Consider the following 25,660-nt stretch of genomic DNA (forward strand, 5'->3'; position numbering starts at 1 on the left):
TGATTGCTAGGGCCAAATGTGTCAAAATGTTTTAAAGAAAATCTGCAGAATAACACTTCTAGAAACATCTCACCAAGTTTCAGTCTCACTGACCAAGTATTTTTGAGATATAAGTTTTAGACCAATATTCACATTTTTACATCTAATTTGCATACATTGATGAGATCATTATATGCTAAATATTTCTTCACCTATACACCCCCCAGCTGCATCCCCACTAAATTTCAGCCCAATCTGCTCAGTAATTTCAGAGTTAAAAGATTTTTTACCAAAAAGACACATTTTTTTGCCCTAATTTGCATATCACAGATGGGATCATCATGTCGCGAACAATTCTTAATCTAAACACCCTTAAGAATGTTCCCACTAAATTTCAGACCAAGTTTAAGTTTTTTGACCTAAAATCACACACCGGTGGTAAGATCATTTTGATTTGAACAACTTCCCAACTAGACACCCAAAGTAATACACCCACCAAATATCATGGCAATCAGTTCAGCAGTTTTTGACTTTAAGTTGTTTATATGCAGACAGACAGACACACAGACAGACAGACAGACAGACAGACAGACAGACACTTTGCTATGTCTGTAGCACTTCTGAACCCTACCAGTTCAGTTGTGCTAAAAAATTGGTGGCAACAAATAAATACTACAAAGTGTCTGTGATAATGCAGGAAATAACTGAATTTCAGTAACTGAACCTGAAGATCCAGGTCAATGTCTAAAAAGAATTTAAACCTTGCAGTATGGAGGTAGACACTTGAATGTAGTCTCTATGTATTCATATTTTTGAGTTATGTGGTAAATCGTGATTGTTCACTACAAAAATGATAAAAAGTGATATGTACACCAAAAATAATGCAGTACATATTGATTTGAATTACAAATATGGCTGTCACTTGGTCAAATTTGCATATATACAACCAGAGATGAACAGAAAATGTTCCTGTATGTGGGGAAATGTTGTTAATGTGCTTGCTGAGACTTTGAAATGTATTTCTGTACTGTCGTACCTTTGTGTAATCAATATCTGTAGCAAGTTCACTTGAAATCAGTACAGTCCGGGCTATATACCTCTTACTGGCAAAGTTCATAAAATATGCAAATTAGCCATTGAATCGATACCATCATATCTTTGCTCAGTCAATATCTTTAGCAAGTTTCATCAAATTTGGTGCAGTCTTTCTTAATATAGGCCCCAATTGCCAAAGGTTGTTAATTATGCAAATGAGCAATTAATTGACAGCACTAAATTTCATTAAGAACTATCATATCTCTGTATGATCAATATCTGTGGCAAGTTTCATCAAATTTGGTGCAGTCTTTCTTGGTCTAGGCCCTAATTGTGAAAGTTTGTTAATTATGCAAATGAGCAATTAATTGACAGCACTAAATTTCATTAAGAACTATCATATCTCTGTATGATCAATATCTGTGGCAAGTTTCATCAAATTTGGTGCAGTCTTTCTTGGTCTAGGCCCAAATTGCGAAAGTTTGTTAATTATGCAAATGAGCAATTAATTGACACCACTAAATTTCATTACAGCACCTGTTGGGAAAGTGTATGATTGCTGTTGCTATGGGCATGGTCATGTTGTTAGATATATTTGCATACATTTTTGTATGTTTTTGTTCACTTGTGTATGAATTCCTCATATTATCTTTGCAATATATGTGATAATTTGGCTGTTGCTATGGGCGTGGTCTTGTTGCTAGGCATATTTACATACATTTTTTGAATGTTTATTCAATTGTCTATTAATCCCCGTTGTTATCTTTGCAATATATGTGATAATTTGGCTGTTGCTATGGGCATGGTCTTGTTGCTGGGCACATTTGCATACATTTTTTGAATGTTTATTCATTTGTCTTTCTATTCCTGTTGCTATCTTTGCAATATACGTGATTATTTGGCTGTTGCTATGGGCGTGGTCTTGTTGCTAGGCAAATTTACATACATTTTTTGAATGTTTATTCAATTGTCTATTAATCCCTGTTGTTATCTTTGTGAAATACACGACCGTTTGGCTGTTGCTATGGGCGTGGCCATGGTTGCTAGGGTATTTGCATACATTTTTTAAATGTTAACTCATTTGCCTACCAGATGATGTTGTTATTTGACCAAAATATACTGCAATTTGGTTGCTAAGGGCGTGGTCATGGTCGCTCGGGCCAATTTTCTCAAAATGTTTTGAAGAAAATCTGCAGAATAACACTTTCAGAAACATCTCACCAAGTTTCAGACTCGGTGACCAAGTACTTTTTGAGATATAAGTTTTTAACCAAAAGTGAACATTTGTACACCTAATTTGCATATCACTCATGGAATCATTGTATGCTTAATATTTCTTCGCCCATACATCCCTAGATGCATTCCCATTACATTAAATTTCAGCCCAATCTGCTCAGTAGTTTTGGAATGATAGATTTTTAACCAAAAAGACACATTTTTAGCCCTAACTTTCATATCACAGATGGATATCTCTACAGACAATGTCTAAACATTGATTGACATCTCTACAGACAATGTCTAAACATTGATTGACATCTCTACAGACAATGTCTAAACATTGATTGATATCTCTACAGACAATGTCTAAACATTGATTGATATCTCTACAGACAATGTCTAAACATTGATTGACATCTCTATGGACAATGTCTAAACATTGATTGATATCTCTATGGACAATGTCTAAACATTGATTGATATCTCTACAGACAATGTCTAAACATTGATTGATATCTCTACAGACAATGTCTAAACATTGATTGACATCTCATATGCCCAAGTGATGTCTGACATTTGTGCTAGGTTTGGTTGAAAGTATGTGTGTCAGATAAAGCTACATGTGGATTGATGGACATATGGTTTTTGACCCTGATCTTCATTTATCAATAAAACAGAGTAACATTTTACCATGAGAGCTATCTCTCACCTGTAATAGAATGAACAAATGAAAGTTTTAAATTTATCTATTTTCTAAAGACTAAGTGCTATTATTCTATTGTTGAAAAGCTATTTCTCACCTGTAATGGCACAAATATATTAGCTGTTGGTTGGAGATTACTTCGACTTAAGTTTGAGTGTTGAGTAGTGTCAGCATGAAACACCTGATGTGGTGATTGCATATAAATTTGTTGTTTTCTATCTAGTCCATGTTGTTGCGGCAGTTGATGAGCACCACCTGCTGGTTGGGACATATATTGCCACTTTGGGTCCTGTTGACTTTGTTGTATTTTTGGTGATAAGTTTCTTTGCAGCTGTGGATTTGGAAAAGCAGCTCTTGGAGTAAAAGATGATTGACCTGCAAGCAAAGAGTAAATATTGATCATAGTACGACCTATTATATGTAGTTTATACCTACACAGTGTAGAATTATTTAAATTACAACATGAGCAAGTTTAGGGTGTCAATAATTTTCAAGATAATGTTACCAGTTCACAATTTCAATATTTTTAATGAGGTCCACACATTTTTCTGCACACAATGCACTCGGTAGGAATGAAACATCAATTAAACTAGTTTTCTGTCAATCCTTTTGGTTCAATGAACTGTATTTTCCAACAATGCTTTTATAAGATTTAGTTGTCATCATGTATAGGAGAAATAATGAATATATTGTGATGTAGTAGTAGGTACATGTATTGCCATATTTTGTCTTCTTTTCCAGTGTCTATGACATATGCTACATAAACTTCACAGTACATATATGGTGAAAACATTGTACTGTGTATACACACCTATGCAGGTCTCACAGTGTATATATGGTGAAAACATCGAACTGTGTATACACACCTATGCATGTCTCACAGTGTATATATGGTGAAAACACTGTACTGTGTATACACACCTATGCATGTCTCACAGTGTATATATGGTGAAAACATCGAACTGTGTATACACACCTATGCATGTCTCACAGTGTATATATGGTGAAAACATCGAACTGTGTATACACACCTATGCATGTCTCACAGTGTATATATGGTGAAAACACTGTACTGTGTATACACACCTATGCATGTCTCACAGTGTATATATGGTGAAAACATCGAACTGTGTATACACACCTATGCATGTCTCACAGTGTATATATGGTGAAAACATCGAACTGTGTATACACACCTATGCATGTCTCACAGTGTATATATGGTGAAAACACTGTACTGTGTATACACACCTATGCATGTCTCACAGTGTATATATGGTGAAAACATCGAACTGTGTATACACACCTATGCATGTCTCACAGTGTATATATGGTGAAAACATCGAACTGTGTATACACACCTATGCATGTCTCACAGTGTATATATGGTGAAAACATCGAACTGTATATACACACCTATGCATGTCTCACAGTGTATATATGGTGAAAACACTGTACTGTATATACACACCTATGCATGTCTCACAGTGTATATATGGTGAAAACATCGAACTGTGTATACACACCTATGCATGTCTCACAGTGTATATATGGTGAAAACATCGAACTGTATATACACACCTATGCAGGTCTCACAGTGTATATATGGTGAAAACATCGAACTATGTATACACACCTATGCAGGTCTCACAGTGTATATATGGTGAAAACATCGAACTATGTATACACACCTATGCATGTCTCACAGTGTATATATGGTGAAAACATCGAACTGTGTATACACACCTATGCATGTCTCACAGTGTATATATGGTGAAAACATCGAACTGTATATACACACCTATGCATGTCTCACAGTGTATATATGGTGAAAACATCGAACTATGTATACACACCTATGCATGTCTCACAGTGTATATATGGTGAAAACATCGAACTGTGTATACACACCTATGCAGGTCTCACAGTGTATATATGGTGAAAACATCGAACTGTGTATACACACCTATGCATGTCTCACAGTGTATATATGGTGAAAACACTGTACTGTGTATACACACCTATGCATGTCTCACAGTGTATATATGGTGAAAACATCGAACTGTGTATACACACCTATGCAGGTCTCACAGTGTATATATGGTGAAAACATCGAACTATGTATACACATGTGCATGTCTCACAGTGTATATATGGTGAAAACATCGAACTATGTATACACACCTATGCATGTCTCACAGTGTATATATGGTGAAAACATCGAACTATGTATGAAAATGTTTGCAAGCAACCTCCAGGGAGAGATAGCTGCAGTGCCACTGACATAGAGAATGTTTGCAAGCAACCTCCATGGAGAGATAATTGCAGTGCCACTGACATAGAGAATATCTGCAAGCAACATCCATGGAGAGATAATTGCAGTGCCACTGACATAGAGAATATCTGCAAGCAATTACCTCCATGGAGAGATAATTGCAGTGCCACTGACATAGAGAATGTTTGCAAGCAACATCCATGGAGAGATAATTGCAGTGCCACTGACATAGAGAATGTTTGCAAGCAACCTCCATGGAGAGATAATTGCAGTGCCACTGACATAGAGAATATCTGCAAGCAACCTCCATGGAGAGATAATTGCAGTGCCACTGACATAGAGAATGTTTGCAAGCAACCTCCATGGAGAGATAATTGCAGTGCCACTGACATAGAGAATGTTTGCAAGCAACATCCATGGAGAGATAATTGCAGTGCCACTGACATAGAGAATGTTTGCAAGCAACATCCATGGAGAGATAATTGCATGTGCTACTGACATAGAGAATGTTTGCAAGCAACCTCCATGGAGAGATTATTGCAGTGCCACTGACATAGAGAATGTTTGCAAGCAACATCCATGGAGAGATAATTGCAGTGCCACTGACATAGAGAATGTTTGCAAGCAACCTCCATGGAGAGATAATTGCAGTGCCACTGACATAGAGAATGTTTGCAAGCAACCTCCATGGAGAGATAATTGCAGTGCCACTGACATAGAGAATGTCTGCAAGCAACATCCATGGAGAGATAATTGCAGTGCCACTGACATAGAGAATGTTTGCAAGCAACCTCCATGGAGAGATAATTGCAGTGCCACTGACATAGAGAATGTTTGCAAGCAACCTCCATGGAGAGATAATTGCAGTGCCACTGACATAGAGAATGTTTGCAAGCAACCTCCATGGAGAGATAATTGCAGTGCCACTGACATAGAGAATGTCTGCAAGCAACCTCCATGGAGAGATAATTGCAGTGCTACTGACTTAGAGAATGTTTGCAAGCAACCTCCATGGAGAGATAATTGCAGTGCTACTGACTTAGAGAATGTTTGCAAGCAACATCCATGGAGAGATAATTGCAGTGCCACTGACATAGAGAATGTTTGCAAGCAACCTCCATGGAGAGATAATTGCAGTGCCACTGACATACACTTGTTACATTATGTGAAGTATTCATAACATTTTTACTGGTTTAATGAGATCAATAAACAATAATTTCTGTACAATCTTATCTGCTTAAATACTTTTTAAAAACAAGTCACCAAAAACATCACATATTTTTTTTTAGCCCTAATTGCATATCACTAATGAGCTCATTACATAATTTTGAAATATCACTTGATCTGTACATCCATAGAAACAGCCCTGCGAAATGTCAGCCAAATCTGACAAGTACTTTTGGAACAAGTCATTGAGAATGACATAGTCCCCGCTATGATTGGATTTTAAGGAATTGGCAGTTTATGTTGTCATGGGGGGGGTGACCTGTTCAAGCATGTCTGAGTTATGGCTTTGGACATGAAAACTGTGCCAATAAAATGGCTGCCAGGCAGCCATATTGGATTGTATCACGACGAAAATGGATATGCACATGTATGTCATACAACACTCTGCTAATATCAACTTTGATTGAGATCTGTTCAAGCATGTCTGAGTTATGGTTTTGGACAGGGAAAATTTGCAAACAAAATGGCAGCTAGGCGGCCATATTGGATCGTATCATGAAACAAATTGACGTGCATGTGTATGTCATTGTATGTTGCCCCTGTACCAAGTTTGAAAAAAATCGGTCCAGACATCTCCAAGAAATGGCTCTGGATGGACGGACGGACGGACAGATGGATGGAACCCAATCCATAAGTCCCCCGCCGGACGAAGTGACTAATTAAAGATTTTTTAGCAAAGAGTCACATTTTTATTCCTCATTTGCATATCTCCAATGGGATCACCATGTCATGAACAATCTTTTGTGTGTACACCATCTTCACCAAATTTCAGGCGAATCTCAGTGCCCAGTGTTTTTTTTTGAGTTTAAGTTTTTTCACCAAAATTAAATTTTTTGACCCAAAACACAGACCTAAGGTGTGCAATCATTTCGCTTTAAACAATTTTCCAAGTAGACACCACATGTAATGCCACCACGAAGGCAATCAGTCTGGCAGTTTTTGAGTTTCCAACCATTTTCTTATTACCTTACAAACTTTACTGGGCACACATACTTTTTTTTGAGTGAGACAACATTAGAAGTAATTGGATATGAGATCCTTATCAGACTGGTCAGCATTGATAAGGATCTCATATCCAATTACTTCTAATGTTGTCTCACTCATAAAAAATGTATGTGTGTCCAGTACAGGGTATAAGGTAATAAAAAAAGAGTTGTAAGTCATACACACATATACACACAGAGAGATAGACAGATAGATGGACAGAGACCACACCATGCTGCGCCTATAGCACTACTGAACCTTATCACTTCACTTGTGCTAAAAATGTCTCTTCCTTGTTCACTAGTTGTTTTTCATCATTGTTTACTTGACTAAGTTTGATTGTTGCATCAAAAGGAGCTGTGCACTATCCTAAGTATGTTTCATGAACACAAAATATTAGTTATTTAGACAAGAAATCAGTAAGGTATATTATAGACAAGAAGACACTCATTAGTCTTTATAATTGACATTTATACTAATTTGTGAACTTTCCTCTCATTACCATTAACTTACAGTTGTTGGTTTGTTAATTCTTCACTTTGAAAAGGATGCCAAAATATAGATAGTCCATTACAATGTATCTGGTTCCAAACTCATATCACATATGTCTTGTACTACAATCCTTATCTGGGTAATCCTTATGTATGTAGATTATTGCTGTAGGCCTGTATGTACATTATTGCTGTAGGCCTGTATGTAGATTATTGCTGTAGACCTGTATGTAGATTATTGCTGTAGGCCTGTATGTAGATTATTGCTGTAGACCTGTATGTAGATTATTGCTGTAGACCTGTATGTAGATTATTGCTGTAGACCTGTATGTAGATTATTGCTGTAGGCCTGTATGTAGATTATTGCTGTAGGCCTGTATGTAGATTAGAGGGCGGTACACAAGGAACAACATCACTATGTACATGGCTCCCCAAAAGTTTGCCTAAATACTGCCTATTTTTGCGATTAGTGGACCATTGTCATGCCTTCAAAGTGTTCTCATTGCAAGACCAAGAGAGCAGTAGTCTCGAGTGGCGATGATTTGATGTTATGCCGCTCCTGCAACATGAAAAGATCTACAACCCTACAACTCCAAGAAAGTAATGCTAACATGGCGGCTGACGATGACGTGTCAACAGGTAACAAAGGTGACGTTACATTGGTATTAGTAATGGAAAAACTGGAATACATCAGTCAAGAGATCTCTAGTCTGAAACATGGCCAAACAACCTTGACGACGTCAATGGATTTCATTAACGAAAAGTTCGAGAATCTGCTTTATCGCATTTCTGAACTTGAGGAAACGAACAAAAATCTCGAAAAAACAAATACCGAGTTACGTAATCGTATCACTACCTTGGAAATAGATGCAAATCAACAAAACCAGTATTCGCGCCGAAATAACTTGGAAATTAGTGGAATACCTGAGCGCGAAAATGAAAATACAGATGACATAACATTATCTGTTTTACGAAACATCAATCCTGGAATCAGTATAGATGACATCGATGTTACGCATCGCATCGGCAAAGTCCAAAGCCCTACTCTACCTCACACTGCTCGACACAGACCGATAATTGTAGCATTCACCAACCGAAGAAGTCGGAACGCTATCTATGACCAGCGCCGCAAGATAAAAGACATATCGACAGAAAATCTTGGCTACTCTACAAAGAACAATATCTATATAAATGAGAATTTATGTCCTGCTGCAAGACAACTTCAAGGTAAAGTCAACAATGCAAGGAAGAAGTCGGGATATCGATATCTGTGGACTCACAATGGCCGAATTTACATCAAGAGAGACCAGCAAGCTCGATCTATTACAATCTCAAATGAAGCTGATATTGCTAAGTATTGTACTTAATTAGTTATTGAGGCAAATGTAACATTTTTCTTATGAACAGTGACCAAACCTATATAGATAATCTTTTTGTTATCAATAACCATTCATTAGAACCGACAATATTTAACCAGAATTTCTATTCAAATCTCAAAACTTCTTTCTCTGTGTCACATTGCAATGCTCGCTCACTTTCTAATAGCATAGACGATGTTGCTCTTTTGTATAACCATTGTATGGAAAACTCTTTCAAAGTTATCGGTATTTCCGAAACTTGGAAAATTGACAATTCCAGTCTACTTAATTTACCAAACTATTCTCTAGAGCTAGTGTCGAGAAACTTTGGCCGAGGTGGTGGAGTTGGTGCATACATCCACTCCTCCCTCAACTATAAGATTTTGCAATATAATGTTATGCACACAGAATCCTTATGGTTTGAAATTTGTGGTAGTAAAAATCGCATTGTCGTTGGTGTTTTATACCGTAAACCGGGTACAAATATTTCAGAGTTCGAAAATAGTCTTTTTGATGTTCTTTGTAATGTAAAACTTGATAAGAAATATTGTATTCTCATGGGAGATTTCAATATCGATGTTGCCAAGCCAGATAATAATGCCAGAAATTTCGTATCTAGAATGCAGTGTCTTCATCTTGAACAGTTAATCTCAGTGCCAACCAGAATCACAAATACCTCGAAATCAACAATTGACCACATTTATACAAATATATGCTCCTGTCAGATTGACGCAGGTACAATCATTGCTGATATCTCTGATCATTTCCCGGTCTTCTCCATTTTTGATAATTTTAATATACATTTACAAATTTTAAGGTCTGTACTTGTAAGAGACTTCAAGTGTTATAATAAGGATAATTTTGTTTCTGACTTACGTAAGGTGGATTGGAATATTTTAAATAACAATAGTAATGCAGATACTGCCTTTGACACATTTCACGACTTATTCATCCAGGTGTGCGATCTTCATGCACCCATGAAGGTCAAGACTCTCAAGTCTAAGCGAAATAAAAATCCTTGGATAACTAAAGCAATTAAGAAATCTATTAACACTAAGCACACATTATATGCAAAAGTTATTACCAGTCAACATGAGTCAAGTGCAGTTTCTCATTACAAGTCTTACAGAAATATACTTACCAGTGTTCTGAGATGTGCTAAAAAGAATTACTATGTAAATTTATTCAATGTAAACCAGAGTAACAAAATTTGGAATGTTGTGAATGATCTTTTGGGTAAGAAATACGGTCCTGATAAGTTGCCAGAAAATTTAAATATTGATGTAAATGGTACTGGACGTGTTGTGTCAGACCCAGCTGAGGTAGTTCAGAGTTTCAATGATTTTTTTGTTCAAGTTGGTGAAAAGCTGGCAAACGATATTCCACATGCATCTTGTGATTATAGGGATTATCTTGATTTATCTTTACCACACTCCTTTTTTCTTCAACCAGTTACTGTCTTTGAGGTAACCAGACTTTTAGCCAATTTAGATTGCAAAAAAGCTAGCGGATGGGATAATCTACCCCCAAGGCTCCTTATCGACGCAGCTGATATCATATCAAAGCCATTGGCCCACATTATAAATATTTCATTTTCAACTGGTGTATTCCCCACAGCCCTAAAAATTGCTAAAGTTACGCCTATTTTCAAAAAAGGAGATAGGGAAACAATTGGAAACTATAGACCGATATCCATTCTGCCCTTGTTTAGCAAGGTTTTTGAAAAAGCTATAAATACACAAATTACTTCCTACCTTGAAAAATTCGATATTTTGTACAAGCATCAGTACGGCTTCAGAAAAAAACATAGTACCAACCTGACCCTGATCAATATAGTAAATCATATTTTGCGAGAAATCGACAAGGGAAGCCCAACTATAGGAATATTTATTGATTTCAGCAAAGCTTTCGACACAATCAATCATCCAATTTTGTTATCCAAACTTGAACATTATGGGTTTAGGGGTCCTTGTCAAGAATGGGTAAAAAGTTATCTCACAGACCGCTCTCAGTTCGTCCACTCAAATGGCCATTCGTCAGTAAAATCCACAATTTGTCATGGTGTACCTCAAGGCTCAGTTCTGGGTCCCACTTTATTTCTTATCTATATAAATGATCTACAAAAGTCTTCAACATTCTTTGATTTTCGACTGTTCGCAGACGATTCCAATCTTTTCCATTCTTTTTCTAATCCATATCACATTGATCTTACTACAGTATCAAATCATTTACATGATGTTCAACTCTGGTGTGATAGCAATAAATTAACCATAAATAGAAATAAAACAAATTTTATTATCTTCAGGGGTCGACAACAAAAAATAGATGTAACTGGTTCTATTGTCATTCGTGGAGATCAAATCAAAGAGGTGGATGTTGTTTCTTTTGTTGGAATTTCATTAGATAAACACCTCACCTGGTCTGACCATATTAACAGAATAAATATACTCATAAGGAAGAAATGTGGAATTCTGTATAGACTAAGACACATTTTACCACTAAGTATTTTAATACTTTTGTACAATGCCTTTATACTTCCCCATATTTCTTACGGCCTAGAGGTTTGGGGCAGTACTTACCCAACATATCTGAATTGCATTCTAACTGCCCAAAAAATGATTGTTCGCACGATGCTGTTCAAATCTCACATGGAACACTCGGCTCCTTTATTTATACAGCTAAATATTCTAGATATTTACAAGCTTCACAAACTCTTAATAGGTTCTTTTATTTACAGCCTGGTTCACTTGAACTCACCACATATCTTGTCCGATTATTTTAGTGACAAAAAACATGAATATGACACGAGACTCTGCCATCGTCAAAATCTTTACCCGTACCATGCGAGAACAAATTCTGGTCAGTTTGCTATTTCATTCGTAGGTGCAAAAATTTGGAATGATATTCCTATCCAAATCAGATCGAAAAATTCCCAACATATTTTTAGGAAATCTCTTAAACAATATTTAGTAGAGCAGTACAGGTGATTAAATTGTAAACTTACAGATGTATTGACTTTTCGTTTATTGTATTAGACTTTTTCATGTAGTAAAAATGTTTTTTGTGTGTACATGTATATGTATATGCATATGTATATGTATATGTATATGTGATATATTTTCTTCTCCCAGTTATGTTTTCAGTCATCTTAATGACTGAACCCTCTTATTGTTTCCATTCGCAATATACAATGTCGGGGATCAAGCTAGACTAGCTGTAAGCTATTTCTTGACTCCCCATTTACCCTTCTCTCTTTTGATTTTTGTTACCATTATTTTGTAATCATTTTATACGATTGGGTAAATAAACCACTTATATATTATTGCTGTAGGCCTGTATGTAGATTATTGCTGTAGGCCTGTATGTACATTATTGCTGTAGGCCTGTATGTAGATTATTGCTGTAGGCCTGTATGTAGATTATTGCTGTAGGCCTGTATGTACATTATTGCTGTAGACCTGTATGTAGATTATTGCTGTAGGCCTGTATGTACATTATTGCTGTAGGCCTGTATGTAGATTATTGCTGTAGGCCTGTATGTACATTATTGCTGTAGGCCTGTTTGTAGATTATTGCTGTAGGCCTGTATGTAGATTATTGCTGTAGGCCTGTATGTACATTATTGCTGTAGGCCTGTATGTAGATTATTGCTGTAGGCCTGTATGTAGATTATTGTTGTAGACCTGTATGTAGATTATTGCTGTAGACCTGTATGTAGATTATTGCTGTAGGCCTGTATGTAGATTATTGCTGTAGGCCTGTATGTAGATTATTGCTGTAGGCCTGTATGTAGATTATTGTTGTAGACCTGTATGTAGATTATTGCTGTAGGCCTGTATGTAGATTATTGCTGTAGACCTGTATGTAGATTATTGCTGTAGGCCTGTATGTAGATTATTGCTGTAGGCCTGTATGTAGATTATTGCTGTAGGCCTGTATGTAGATTATTGCTGTAGACCTGTATGTAGATTATTGCTGTAGGCCTGTATGTAGATTATTGCTGTAGGCCTGTATGTAGATTATTGCTGTAGGCCTGTATGTAGATTATTGTTGTAGACCTGTATGTAGATTATTGCTGTAGGCCTGTATGTAGATTATTGCTGTAGACCTGTATGTAGATTATTGCTGTAGGCCTGTATGTAGATTATTGCTGTAGGCCTGTATGTAGATTATTGCTGTAGGCCTGTATGTAGATTATTGCTGTAGACCTGTATGTAGATTATTGCTGTAGGCCTGTATGAAGATTATTGCTGTAGGCTTGTATGTAGATTATTGCTGTAGGCTTGTATGTAGATTATTGCTGTAGGCCTGTATGTAGATTATTGCTGTAGGCCTGTATGTAGATTATTGCTGTAGGCCTGTATGTAGATTATTGCTGTAGGCCTGTATGTAGATTATTGCTGTAGACCTGTTTGTAGATTATTGCTGTAGACCTGTATGTACATTATTGCTGTAGACCTGTATGTAGATTATTGCTGTAGGCCTGTATGTAGATTATTGCTGTAGGCCTGTATGTAGATTATTGCTGTAGGCCTGTATGTAGATTATTGTTGTAGGCCTGTATGTACATTATTGCTGTAGGCCTGTATGTAGATTATTGCTGTAGGCCTGTATGTAGATTATTGCTGTAGGCCTGTATGTAGATTATTGCTGTAGGCCTGTATGTAGATTATTGCTGTAGGCCTGTATGTACATTATTGCTGTAGGCCTGTATGTAGATTATTGCTGTAGGCCTGTATGTAGATTATTGCTGTAGGCCTGTATGTAGATTATTGCTGTAGGCCTGTATGTAGATTATTGCTGTAGACCTGTATGTAGATTATTGCTGTAGACCTGTATGTACATTATTGCTGTAGGCCTGTATGTACATTATTGCTGTAGGCCTGTATGTAGATTATTGCTGTAGACCTGTATGTAGATTATTGCTGTAGGCCTGTATGTAGATTATTGCTGTAGGCCTGTATGTAGATTATTGCTGTAGGCCTGTATGTAGATTATTGCTGTAGGCCTGTATGTAGATTATTGTTGTAGACCTGTTTGTAGATTATTGCTGTAGACCTGTATGTACATTATTGCTGTAGGCCTGTATGTAGATTATTGCTGTAGACCTGTTTGTAGATTATTGCTGTAGGCCTGTATGTAGATTATTGCTGTAGGCCTGTATGTAGATTATTGCTGTAGGCCTGTATGTACATTATTGCTGTAGGCATGTATGTAGATTATTGCTGTAGGCCTGTATGTAGATTATTGCTGTAGACCTGTATGTAGATTATTGCTGTAGGCCTGTATGTACATTATTGCTGTAGGCATGTATGTAGATTATTGCTGTAGACCTGTATGTACATTATTGCTGTAGGCCTGTATGTAGATTATTGCTGTAGACCTGTATGTAGATTATTGCTGTAGACCTGTATGTAGATTATTGCTGTAGGCCTGTATGTACATTATTGCTGTAGACCTGTATGTAGATTATTGCTGTAGGCCTGTATGTAGATTATTGCTGTAGGCCTGTATGTAGATTATTGCTGTAGACCTGTATGTAGATTATTGCTGTAGACCTGTATGTAGATTATTGCTGTAGACCTGTATGTACATTATTGCTGTAGGCCTGTATGTAGATTATTGCTGTAGGCCTGTATGTAGATTATTGCTGTAGACCTGTATGTAGATTATTGCTGTAGGCCTGTATGTAGATTATTGCTGTAGACCTGTATGTAGATTATTGCTGTAGACCTGTATGTAGATTATTGCTGTAGGCCTGTATGTACATTATTGCTGTAGACCTGTATGTAGATTATTGCTGTAGACCTGTATGTAGATTATTGCTGTAGGCCTGTATGTAGATTATTGCTGTAGGCCTGTTTGTAGATTATTGCTGTAGACCTGTATGTAGGTTATTGCTGTAGACCTGTATGTACATTATTGCTGTAGACCTGTATGTAGATTATTGCTGTAGGCCTGTATGTAGATTATTGCTGTAGGCCTGTATGTAGATTATTGCTGTAGACCTGTATGTACATTATTGCTGTAGACCTGTATGTAGATTATTGCTGTAGGCCTGTATGTAGATTATTGTTGTAGACCTGTATGTAGATTATTGCTGTAGGCCTGTATGTAGATTATTGCTGTAGGCCTGTATGTAGATTATTGCTGTAGACCTGTATGTAGATTATTGCTGTAGGCCTGTATGTAGATTATTGCTGTAGGCCTGTATGTACAATGTAGATTATTGCTGTAGGCCATATATGTAGATTATTGCTGTAGGCCTGTATGTAGATTATTGCTGTAGGCCTGTATGTAGATTATTGCTGTAGGCCTGTATGTACAATGTAGATTATTGCTGTAGGCCTGTATGTAGATTATTGCTGTAGGCCTGTATGTAGATTATTGCTGTAGGCCTGTATGTACAATGTAGATTATTGCTGTAGACCTGTATGTAGATTATTGCTGTAGACCTGTATGTAGATTATTGCTGTAGGCCTGTATGTAGATTATTGTTGTAGACCTGTATGTAGATTATTGCTGTAGGCCTGTATGTACATTATTGCTGTAGGCCTGTATGTAGATTATTGTTGTAGACCTGTATGTAGATTATTGCTGTAGGCCTGTATGTACATTATTGCTGTAGGCCTGTATGTAGATTATTGCTGTAGACCTGTATGTAGATTATTGCTGTAGACCTGTATGTACATTATTGCTGTAGGCCTGTATGTACATTATTGTTGTAGACCTGTATGTAGATTATTGCTGTAGACCTGTATGTAGATTATTGCTGTAGGCCTGTATGTAGATTATTGTTGTAGACCTGTATGTAGATTATTGCTGTAGGCCTGTATGTACATTATTGCTGTAGGCCTGTATGTAGATTATTGCTGTAGACCTGTATGTACATTATTGCTGTAGGCCTGTATGTAGATTATTGTTGTAGACCTGTATGTAGATTATTGTTGTAGACCTGTATGTAGATTATTGCTGTAGACCTGTATGTACATTATTGCTGTAGGCCTGTATGTAGATTATTGTTGTAGACCTGTATGTACATTATTGCTGTAGGCCTGTATGTAGATTATTGCTGTAGGCCTGTATGTAGATTATTGCTGTAGGCCTGTATGTACATTATTGCTGTAGACCTGTATGTAGATTATTGCTGTAGGCCTGTATGTACATTATTGCTGTAGGCCTGTATGTAGATTATTGCTGTAGGCCTGTATGTAGATTATTGCTGTAGGCCTGTATGTAGATTATTGCTGTAGGCCTGTTTGTAGATTATTGTTGTAGACCTGTATGTAGATTATTGCTGTAGGCCTGTATGTAGATTATTGCTGTAGGCCTGTATGTAGATTATTGCTGTAGGCCTGTATGTAGATTATTGCTGTAGGCCTGTATGTAGATTATTGCTGTAGGCCTGTATGTAGATTATTGCTGTAGGCCTGTATGTAGATTATTGCTGTAGGCCTGTATGTAGATTATTGCTGTAGGCCTGTATGTAGATTATTGCTGTAGGCCTGTATGTAGATTATTGCTGTAGGCCTGTATGTAGATTATTGCTGTAGACCTGTATGTAGATTATTGCTGTAGGCCTGTATGTAGATTATTGCTGTAGGCCTGTATGTAGATTATTGCTGTAGGCCTGTATGTAGATTATTGCTGTAGGCCTGTATGTAGATTATTGCTGTAGGCCTGTATGTAGATTATTGCTGTAGGCCTGTATGTAGATTATTGCTGTAGGCATGTATGTAGATTATTGCTGTAGGCCTGTATGTAGATTATTGCTGTAGGCCTGTATGTAGATTATTGCTGTAGGCCTGTATGTAGATTATTGCTGTAGACCTGTATGTAGATTATTGCTGTAGGCCTGTATGTAGATTATTGCTGTAGGCCTGTATGTAGATTATTGCTGTAGGCCTGTATGTAGATTATTGCTGTAGGCCTGTATGTAGATTATTGCTGTAGACCTGTATGTAGATTATTGCTGTAGGCCTGTATGTAGATTATTGCTGTAGGCCTGTATGTAGATTATTGCTGTAGGCCTGTATGTAGATTATTGCTGTAGGCCTGTATGTAGATTATTGCTGTAGGCCTGTATGTAGATTATTGCTGTAGGCCGGTATGTAGATTATTGCTGTAGGCCTGTTTGTAGATTATTGCTGTAGGCCTGTATGTAGATTATTGCTGTAGGCCTGTATGTAGATTATTGCTGTAGGCCTGTATGTAGATTATTGCTGTAGGCCTGTATGTAGATTATTGCTGTAGGCCTGTATGTAGATTATTGCTGTAGGCCTGTATGTAGGTTATTGCTGTAGACCTGTATGTAGATTATTGCTGTAGGCCTGTATGTAGATTATTGCTGTAGGCCTGTATGTAGATTATTGCTGTAGGCCTGTATGTAGATTATTGCTGTAGACCTGTTTGTAGATTATTGCTGTAGACCTGTTTGTAGATTATTGCTGTAGGCCTGTATGTACATTATTGCTGTAGGCCTGTATGTAGATTATTGCTGTAGGCCTGTATGTAGATTATTGCTGTAGGCCTGTTTGTAGATTATTGCTGTAGACCTGTTTGTAGATTATTGCTGTAGGCCTGTATGTACATTATTGCTGTAGGCCTGTATGTAGATTATTGCTGTAGGCCTGTATGTAGATTATTGTTGTAGACCTGTATGTAGATTATTGTTGTAGACCTGTATGTAGATTATTGCTGTAGGCCTGTATGTAGATTATTGTTGTAGACCTGTATGTAGATTATTGTTGTAGACCTGTATGTAGATTATTGCTGTAGGCCTGTATGTACATTATTGCTGTAGGCCTGTATGTAGATTATTGCTGTAGGCCTGTATGTAGATTATTGTTGTAGACCTGTATGTAGATTATTGTTGTAGGCCTGTATGTACATTATTGCTGTAGGCCTGTATGTAGATTATTGTTGTAGACCTGTATGTAGATTATTGTTGTAGACCTGTATGTAGATTATTGTTGTAGACCTGTATGTAGATTATTGTTGTAGGCCTGTATGTAGATTATTGCTGTAGACCTGTTTGTAGATTATTGCTGTAGGCCTGTATGTACATTATTGCTGTAGACCTGTATGTAGATTATTGCTGTAGACCTGTATGTAGATTATTGCTGTAGGCCTGTATGTAGATTATTGTTGTAGACCTGTTTGTAGATTATTGTTGTAGGCCTGTATGTAGATTATTGCTGTAGACCTGTATGTACATTATTGCTGTAGGCCTGTATGTAGATTATTGCTGTAGGCCTGTATGTACATTATTGTTGTAGGCCTGTATGTAGATTATTGCTGTAGACCTGTTTGTAGATTATTGCTGTAGGCCTGTATGTACATTATTGCTGTAGACCTGTATGTAGATTATTGCTGTAGACCTGTATGTAGATTATTGCTGTAGGCCTGTATGTAGATTATTGTTGTAGACCTGTTTGTAGATTATTGCTGTAGACCTGTATGTACATTATTGCTGTAGGCCTGTATGTAGATTATTGTTGTAGGCCTGTATGTACATTATTGCTGTAGACCTGTATGTAGATTATTGCTGTAGGCCTGTATGTAGATTATTGCTGTAGGCCTGTATGTACATTATTGCTGTAGACCTGTATGTAGATTATTGCTGTAGACCTGTATGTAGATTATTGCTGTAGGCCTGTATGTACATTATTGCTGTAGACCTGTATGTAGATTATTGCTGTAGGCCTGTATGTAGATTATTGCTGTAGGCCTGTATGTAGATTATTGCTGTAGACCTGTATGTAGATTATTGCTGTAGGCCTGTATGTAGATTATTGCTGTAGGCCTGTATGTAGATTATTGCTGTAGGCCTGTATGTAGATTATTGCTGTAGGCCTGTATGTAGATTATTGCTGTAGGCCTGTATGTACATTATTGCTGTAGGCCTGTATGTAGATTATTGCTGTAGACCTGTATGTAGATTATTGTTGTAGACCTGTTTGTAGATTATTGCTGTAGACCTGTATGTAGATTATTGCTGTAGACCTGTATGTAGATTATTGCTGTAGGCCTGTATGTAGATTATTGCTGTAGACCTGTATGTACATTATTGCTGTAGGCCTGTATGTAGATTATTGATGTAGGCCTGTATGTAGATTATTGCTGTAGGCCTGTATGTAGATTATTGCTGTAGGCCTGTATGTAGATTATTGCTGTAGGCCTGTATGTACATTATTGCTGTAGGCCTGTATGTAGATTATTGCTGTAGGCCTGTATGTAGATTATTGTTGTAGACCTGTATGTACATTATTGCTGTAGGCCTGTATGTAGATTATTGCTGTAGACCTGTATGTAGATTATTGCTGTAGGCCTGTATGTAGATTATTGCTGTAGGCCTGTATGTAGATTATTGCTGTAGGCATGTATGTACATTATTGCTGTAGGCCTGTATGTAGATTATTGCTGTAGACCTGTATGTACATTATTGCTGTAGGCCTGTATGTAGATTATTGCTGTAGGCCTGTATGTACATTATTGCTGTAGACCTGTATGTAGATTATTGCTGTAGGCCTGTATGTACATTATTGCTGTAGACCTGTTTGTAGATTATTGCTGTAGGCATGTATGTAGATTATTGCTGTAGGCCTGTATGTAGATTATTGCTGTAGGCCTGTATGTACATTATTGCTGTAGGCCTGTATGTAGATTATTGCTGTAGGCCTGTATGTACATTATTGCTGTAGGCCTGTTCTTGTGTACTTGTTTTGAACTATAATCTCAAAATAGGACTGTGTGTCCTACAAATTGACACTCTAAGTTTTATTTTATGACTACTGTGTCCATAAAATTGTCACCCCAAGTTTTATTTTATGACTACTGTGTCTATCAAATTGACACCCTAAGTTTTATTTTATGACTAGTGTATCCTACAATTGACACCCTAAGTTTTATTTTATGACTAGTGTATCCTACAAATTGACACCCTATAAGATTGCTTAGGTTGATTGGTCAAGAATTCTTGTAAGAATACTTACCAATCCTGCATTGCATCTGCCCAGACATCTGCTGTTGAAAATGAGGGTAGTGGGTCCCCCTGATTGCTACTCCTCCATGAGGTGTACTGACTGGTACAGTCATCAAAGGGTATGGCTGCTGTGCTTGGTTTGATGGCTGACTGTACTGTCTTGGTGACTGGTTATATTGCTGATGCTGTGCTGTGTTCTTAGTCTGAAGAGTTAATGGTGACTGGCTATATTGCTGATGCTGTGCTGTGTTCTTAGTCTGAAGAGTTAATCATTGAGTACAAGTCAAGGTAATTGTTGACATAAAGAAATGTTGAGAGTAATACTATATGGCTAGAGTCACACAGGCTTGGAGTATTACAGAAGAAGGCTAATCTATGATGATCATTTTCACCAAATTATCCTCAAATTTACCAAAAGAATATTAGAAAATGATATGTTTCAACTTGGCATGAACAATCTAAATACCCCCCACCACCACACACACACACACACACACACACACACACACACACACACACACACACACACACACACACACCATATATCAACACTTTCTGCACACATCCAATATCAAAGCAATTAATCCACCTAACTACTTAGCTGTGCCTAGTTATTACTGACAGCAATGGACATCTATACACAGCTTAACATACAAACATGGAGAACAGTGAAGTGTCTCATTGCAGAAAATACAATGTGATAGATCTGACAATTTATGAGGACTTAAAATTCTTGCAAAATTTGATAAACTTACCATACTAAAGTAAGCTATGGACGCAGCACTTGCACTAGCTTGTTCTTTATTAGAACTAGCTAAACCATTAAATGCATGTGAACCAATAAATACAGTACTAAAGACAGAGTCCTGTAATATCAAAGATAATGAGATACATTGTCAGTACTATAAACAGAGTTCTGTAATATCAAAGATAATGAGATACATTGTCAGTACTATAAACAGAGCCCTGTAATATCAAAGATAATGAGATATATTGTCAGTACTATAAACAGAGCTCTGTAATATCAAAGATAATGAGATACATTGTCAGTACTATAAACAGAGTTCTGTAATATCAAAGATAATGAGATACATTGTCAGTACTATAAACAGAGCCCTGTAATATCAAAGATAATGAGATACATTGTCAGTACTATAAACAGAGCTCTGTAATATCAAAGATAATGAGATACATTGTCAGTACTATAAACAGAGTTCTGTAATATCAAAGATAATGAGATACATTGTCAGTACTATAAACAGAGCTCTGTAATATCAAAGATAATGAGATATATTGTCAGTACTATAAACAGAGCTCTGTAATATCAAAGATAATGAGATACATTGTCAGTACTATAAACAGAACCCTGTAATATCAAAGATAATGAGATACATTGTCAGTACTATAAACAGAGCCCTGTAATATCAAAGATAATGAGATACATTGTCAGTACTATAAACAGAGCCCTGTAATATCAAAGATAATGAGATACATTGTCAGTACTATAAACAGAGCTCTGTAATATCAAAGATAATGAGATACATTGTCAGTACTATAAACAGAGCCCTGTAATATCAAAGATAATGAGATACATTGTCAGTACTATAAACAGAGCCCTGTAATATCAAAGATAATGAGATACATTGTCAGTACTATAAACAGAGCTCTGTAATATCAAAGATAATGAGATACATTGTCAGTACTATAAACAGAGCCCTGTAATATCAAAGATAATGAGATACATTGTCAGTACTATAAACAGAGCCCTGTAATATCAAAGATAATGAGATACATTGTCAGTACTATAAACAGAGCTCTGTAATATCAAAGATAATGAGATACATTGTCAGTACTATAAACAGAGTTCTGTAATATCAAAGATAATGAGATACATTGTCAGTACTATAAACAGTGCCCTGTAATATCAAAGATAATGAGATACATTGTCAGTACTATAAACAGAACCCTGTAATATCAAAGATAATGAGATACATTGTCAGTACTATAAACAGAGCCCTGTAATATCAAAGATAATGAGATACATTGTCAGTACTATAAACAGAGCCCTGTAATATCAAAGATAATGAGATACATTGTCAGTACTATAAACAGAGCCCTGTAATATCAAAGATAATGAGATACATTGTCAGTACTATAAACAGAGCTCTGTAATATCAAAGATAATGAGATACATTGTCAGTACTATAAACAGAGTCCTGTAATATCAAAGATAATGAGATACATTGTCAGTACTATAAACAGAGCCCTGTATATCAAAGATAATGAGATACATTGTCAGTACTATAAACAGAGCCCTGTAATATCAAAGATAATGAGATACATTGTCAGTACTATAAACAGAGCCCTGTAATATCAAAGATAATGAGATACATTGTCAGTACTATAAACAGAGCTCTGTAATATCAAAGATAATGAGATACATTGTCAGTACTATAAACAGAGCTCTGTAATATCAAAGATAATGAGATATATTGTCAGTACTATAAACAGAGCTCTGTAATATCAAAGATAATGAGATATATTGTCAGTACTATAAACAGAGCTCTGTAATATCAAAGATAATGAGATACATTGTCAGTACTATAAACAGAGCCCTGTATATCAAAGATAATGAGATACATTGTCAGTACTATAAACAGAGTCCTGTAATATCAAAGATAATGAGATATATTGTCAGTACTATAAACAGAGCTCTGTAATATCAAAGATAATGAGATATATTGTCAGTACTATAAACAGAGTCCTGTAATATCAAAGATAATGAGATACATTGTCAGTACTATAAACAGAGTCCTGTAATATCAAAGATAATGAGATACATTGTCAGTACTATAAACAGAGTCCTGTAATATCAAAGATAATGTGATACATTGTCAGCATGTACTTGAAAGACAATTCAAACTGAAATGAAGATGAATTGGAAATTTATAATTTCATGATGCAAAAATGCAGTCAGACAGCAACACTACATACATTACAGTAAGTTACATGTTGTAGAAATTTAGCATATATATACATATACCTGGTTTATTTTTTTTTATATACAATTATATACAATTACTGATGTTAATCATCTCAGGACAGACTAACATAGTAACAACAAGTCTTCATAGAAGACACTGATCCTCAAACACTACTACAATGTGTCTGTGATGGGCAGAAATTGGCTTGATTTGGATAACTGGCCCTCAAGGTCAAGGGTCAAGGTCTCAAAAGATAGCTTGCATCTGATAATTTTGGGGTAGACACTTGAATGGCGTCTCTAAGTATTACGGTTATGCAGTTATGCAGTAAATAATGATTTTAACTACAAATATGGCTGACATTCAGTAAAAGGGATATGAACACCAAACATAATGCTTGTGTATACTATAGTCCTTTTCTTCATATATTACTTGTAAACATGATTTAAAAGAAATTGACAATATGTAAATACTTCAATGTATCTGTGATAGGCAGGAATTGGATTGATTTTGATAAATAAAATAAATAAATAGTCTTCATTTATACTGGATAATTTGTTAAGTATATAAACACTTGTCTCCCAAGAAGTCCAGTGATATTTACCTGAGCTGTTTTCTGGAACTGATAAGTAGGTAGAGGAAACCTATGGGATTGGCACCAATGAAATAATTCTAATACCCAGTTTTGTTGTGGTGATGGTACTGTTGTCACATTGCTAGTCCTCATGGCCCTCTGCTGAACAATTCCACTCTGCATTGGGTTAACCACTGGTGATACTAAGGAGGGTCCACTCTGCACTGGGTTAACCACTGGTGATACCATGGAGGGTCCACTCTGCACTGGGTTAACCACTGGTGATACTAAGGAGGGTCCACTCTGCACTGGGGTGGTTACTGATACTGCTGGTGATGGTCCACTCTGCATAGGGGTGGTTATTGGTGTGGCAGGTGATAGTGTGCCAGACTCTGCAAATTTAAATATTGCAACCATTTAATCACAAGTTCTTTGTTTTTCCTGTACTAATCAGTACTAAAGAGATTTGTAACAGGTTTTCATAAGCCATGACAAAACACTTACTATCACTAATAGTAGTTTTCTAGTGCATACAAACAGACATGCTAGACTGACCAGTGGGTATACATACAGACATGCTAGACTGACCAGTGGGTATACAAACAGACATGCTAGACTGACCAGTGGGTATACAAACAGACATGCTAGACTGACCAGTGGGTATACAAACAGACATGCTAGACTGTCCAGTGGGTATACATACAGACATGCTAGACTGTCCAGTGGGTATACATAGACATGCTAGACTGTCCAGTGGGTATACATAGACATGCTAGACTGTCCAGTGGGTATACAACCAGACATGCTAGACTGTCCAGTGGGTATACATACAGACATGCTAGACTGTCCAGTGGGTATACATAGACATGCTAGACTGTCCAGTGGGTATACATAGACATGCTAGACTGACCAGTGGGTATACATAGACATGCTAGACTAGACTGTCCAGTGGGTATACAAACAGACATGCTAGACTGTCCAGTGGGTATACATAGACGTGCTAGACTGTCCAGTGGGTATACATAGACATGCTAGACTGTCCAGTGGGTATACAAACAGACATGCTAGACTGTCCAGTGGGTATACATAGACATGCTAGACTGTTCAGTGGGTATACAAACAGACATGCTAGACTGTCCAGTGGGTATACATACAGACATGCTAGACTGTCCAGTGGGTATACAAACAGACATGCTAGACTGACCAGTGGGTATACATAGACATGCTAGACTGTCCAGTGGGTATACAAACAGACATGCTAGACTGACCAGTGGGTATACATAGACATGCTAGACTGTCCAGTGGGTATACAAACAGACATGCTAGACTGTCCAGTGGGTATACAAACAGACATGCTAGACTGTCCAGTGGGTATACATAGAGACATGCTAGACTGATCAGTGGGTATACAATCAGACATGCAAGACTGTCCAGTGGGTATACAAACAGACATGCTAGACTGTCCAGTGGGTATACATAGACATGCTAGACTGTCCAGTGGGTATGCATAGACATGCTAGACTGTCCAGTGGGTATATACAACCAGACATGCTAGACTGTCCAGTGGGTATACATAGACATGCTAGACTGACCAGTGGGTATACATAGACATGCTAGACTGTCCAGTGGGTATACATAGACATGCGAGACTGTCCAGTGGGTATACAAACAGACATGCTAGACTGTCCAGTGGGTATACATAGAAATGCTAGACTGTCCAGTGGGCATACAAACAGACATGCTAGACTGTCCAGTGGGTATACATAGACATGCTAGACTGTCCAGTGGGTATACACACAGACATGCTAGACTGTCCAGTGGGTATACAAACAGACATGCTAGACTGTC

General features: G+C 36.9%; 1 protein-coding gene across 5 annotated transcripts in view; it reads right to left on the reverse strand.

Moving 5' to 3' along the window:
- The window catches only part of LOC144444525 (5'-3' exoribonuclease 1-like), a 122,429-nt gene that overhangs the window by 2,909 nt on the left and 93,860 nt on the right, over positions 1-25,660 (reverse strand). For 4 of the 5 annotated variants that reach the window (XR_013481853.1, XR_013481851.1, XR_013481852.1 and 1 more), the window contains exons 33-36: positions 23,843-24,204; positions 21,010-21,120; positions 20,265-20,511; positions 3,033-3,310 (exon numbers count right to left, since the gene is read on the reverse strand). Coding sequence is in view for 1 of the 5 variants with exons in the window: in XM_078133968.1 (XP_077990094.1) it covers positions 3,033-3,310; positions 20,265-20,511; positions 21,010-21,120; positions 23,843-24,204 (998 nt within the window). In the remaining 4 variants the exon portion in view is untranslated. The remainder of the gene's footprint in view (positions 1-3,032; positions 3,311-20,264; positions 20,512-21,009; positions 21,121-23,842; positions 24,205-25,660) is intronic. The other variant, XR_013481854.1, reaches the window with a different exon arrangement.

Source organism: Glandiceps talaboti, chromosome 13, assembly GCF_964340395.1.
Source record: "Glandiceps talaboti chromosome 13, keGlaTala1.1, whole genome shotgun sequence".
Taxonomy (NCBI): domain Eukaryota; kingdom Metazoa; phylum Hemichordata; class Enteropneusta; family Spengelidae; genus Glandiceps; species Glandiceps talaboti.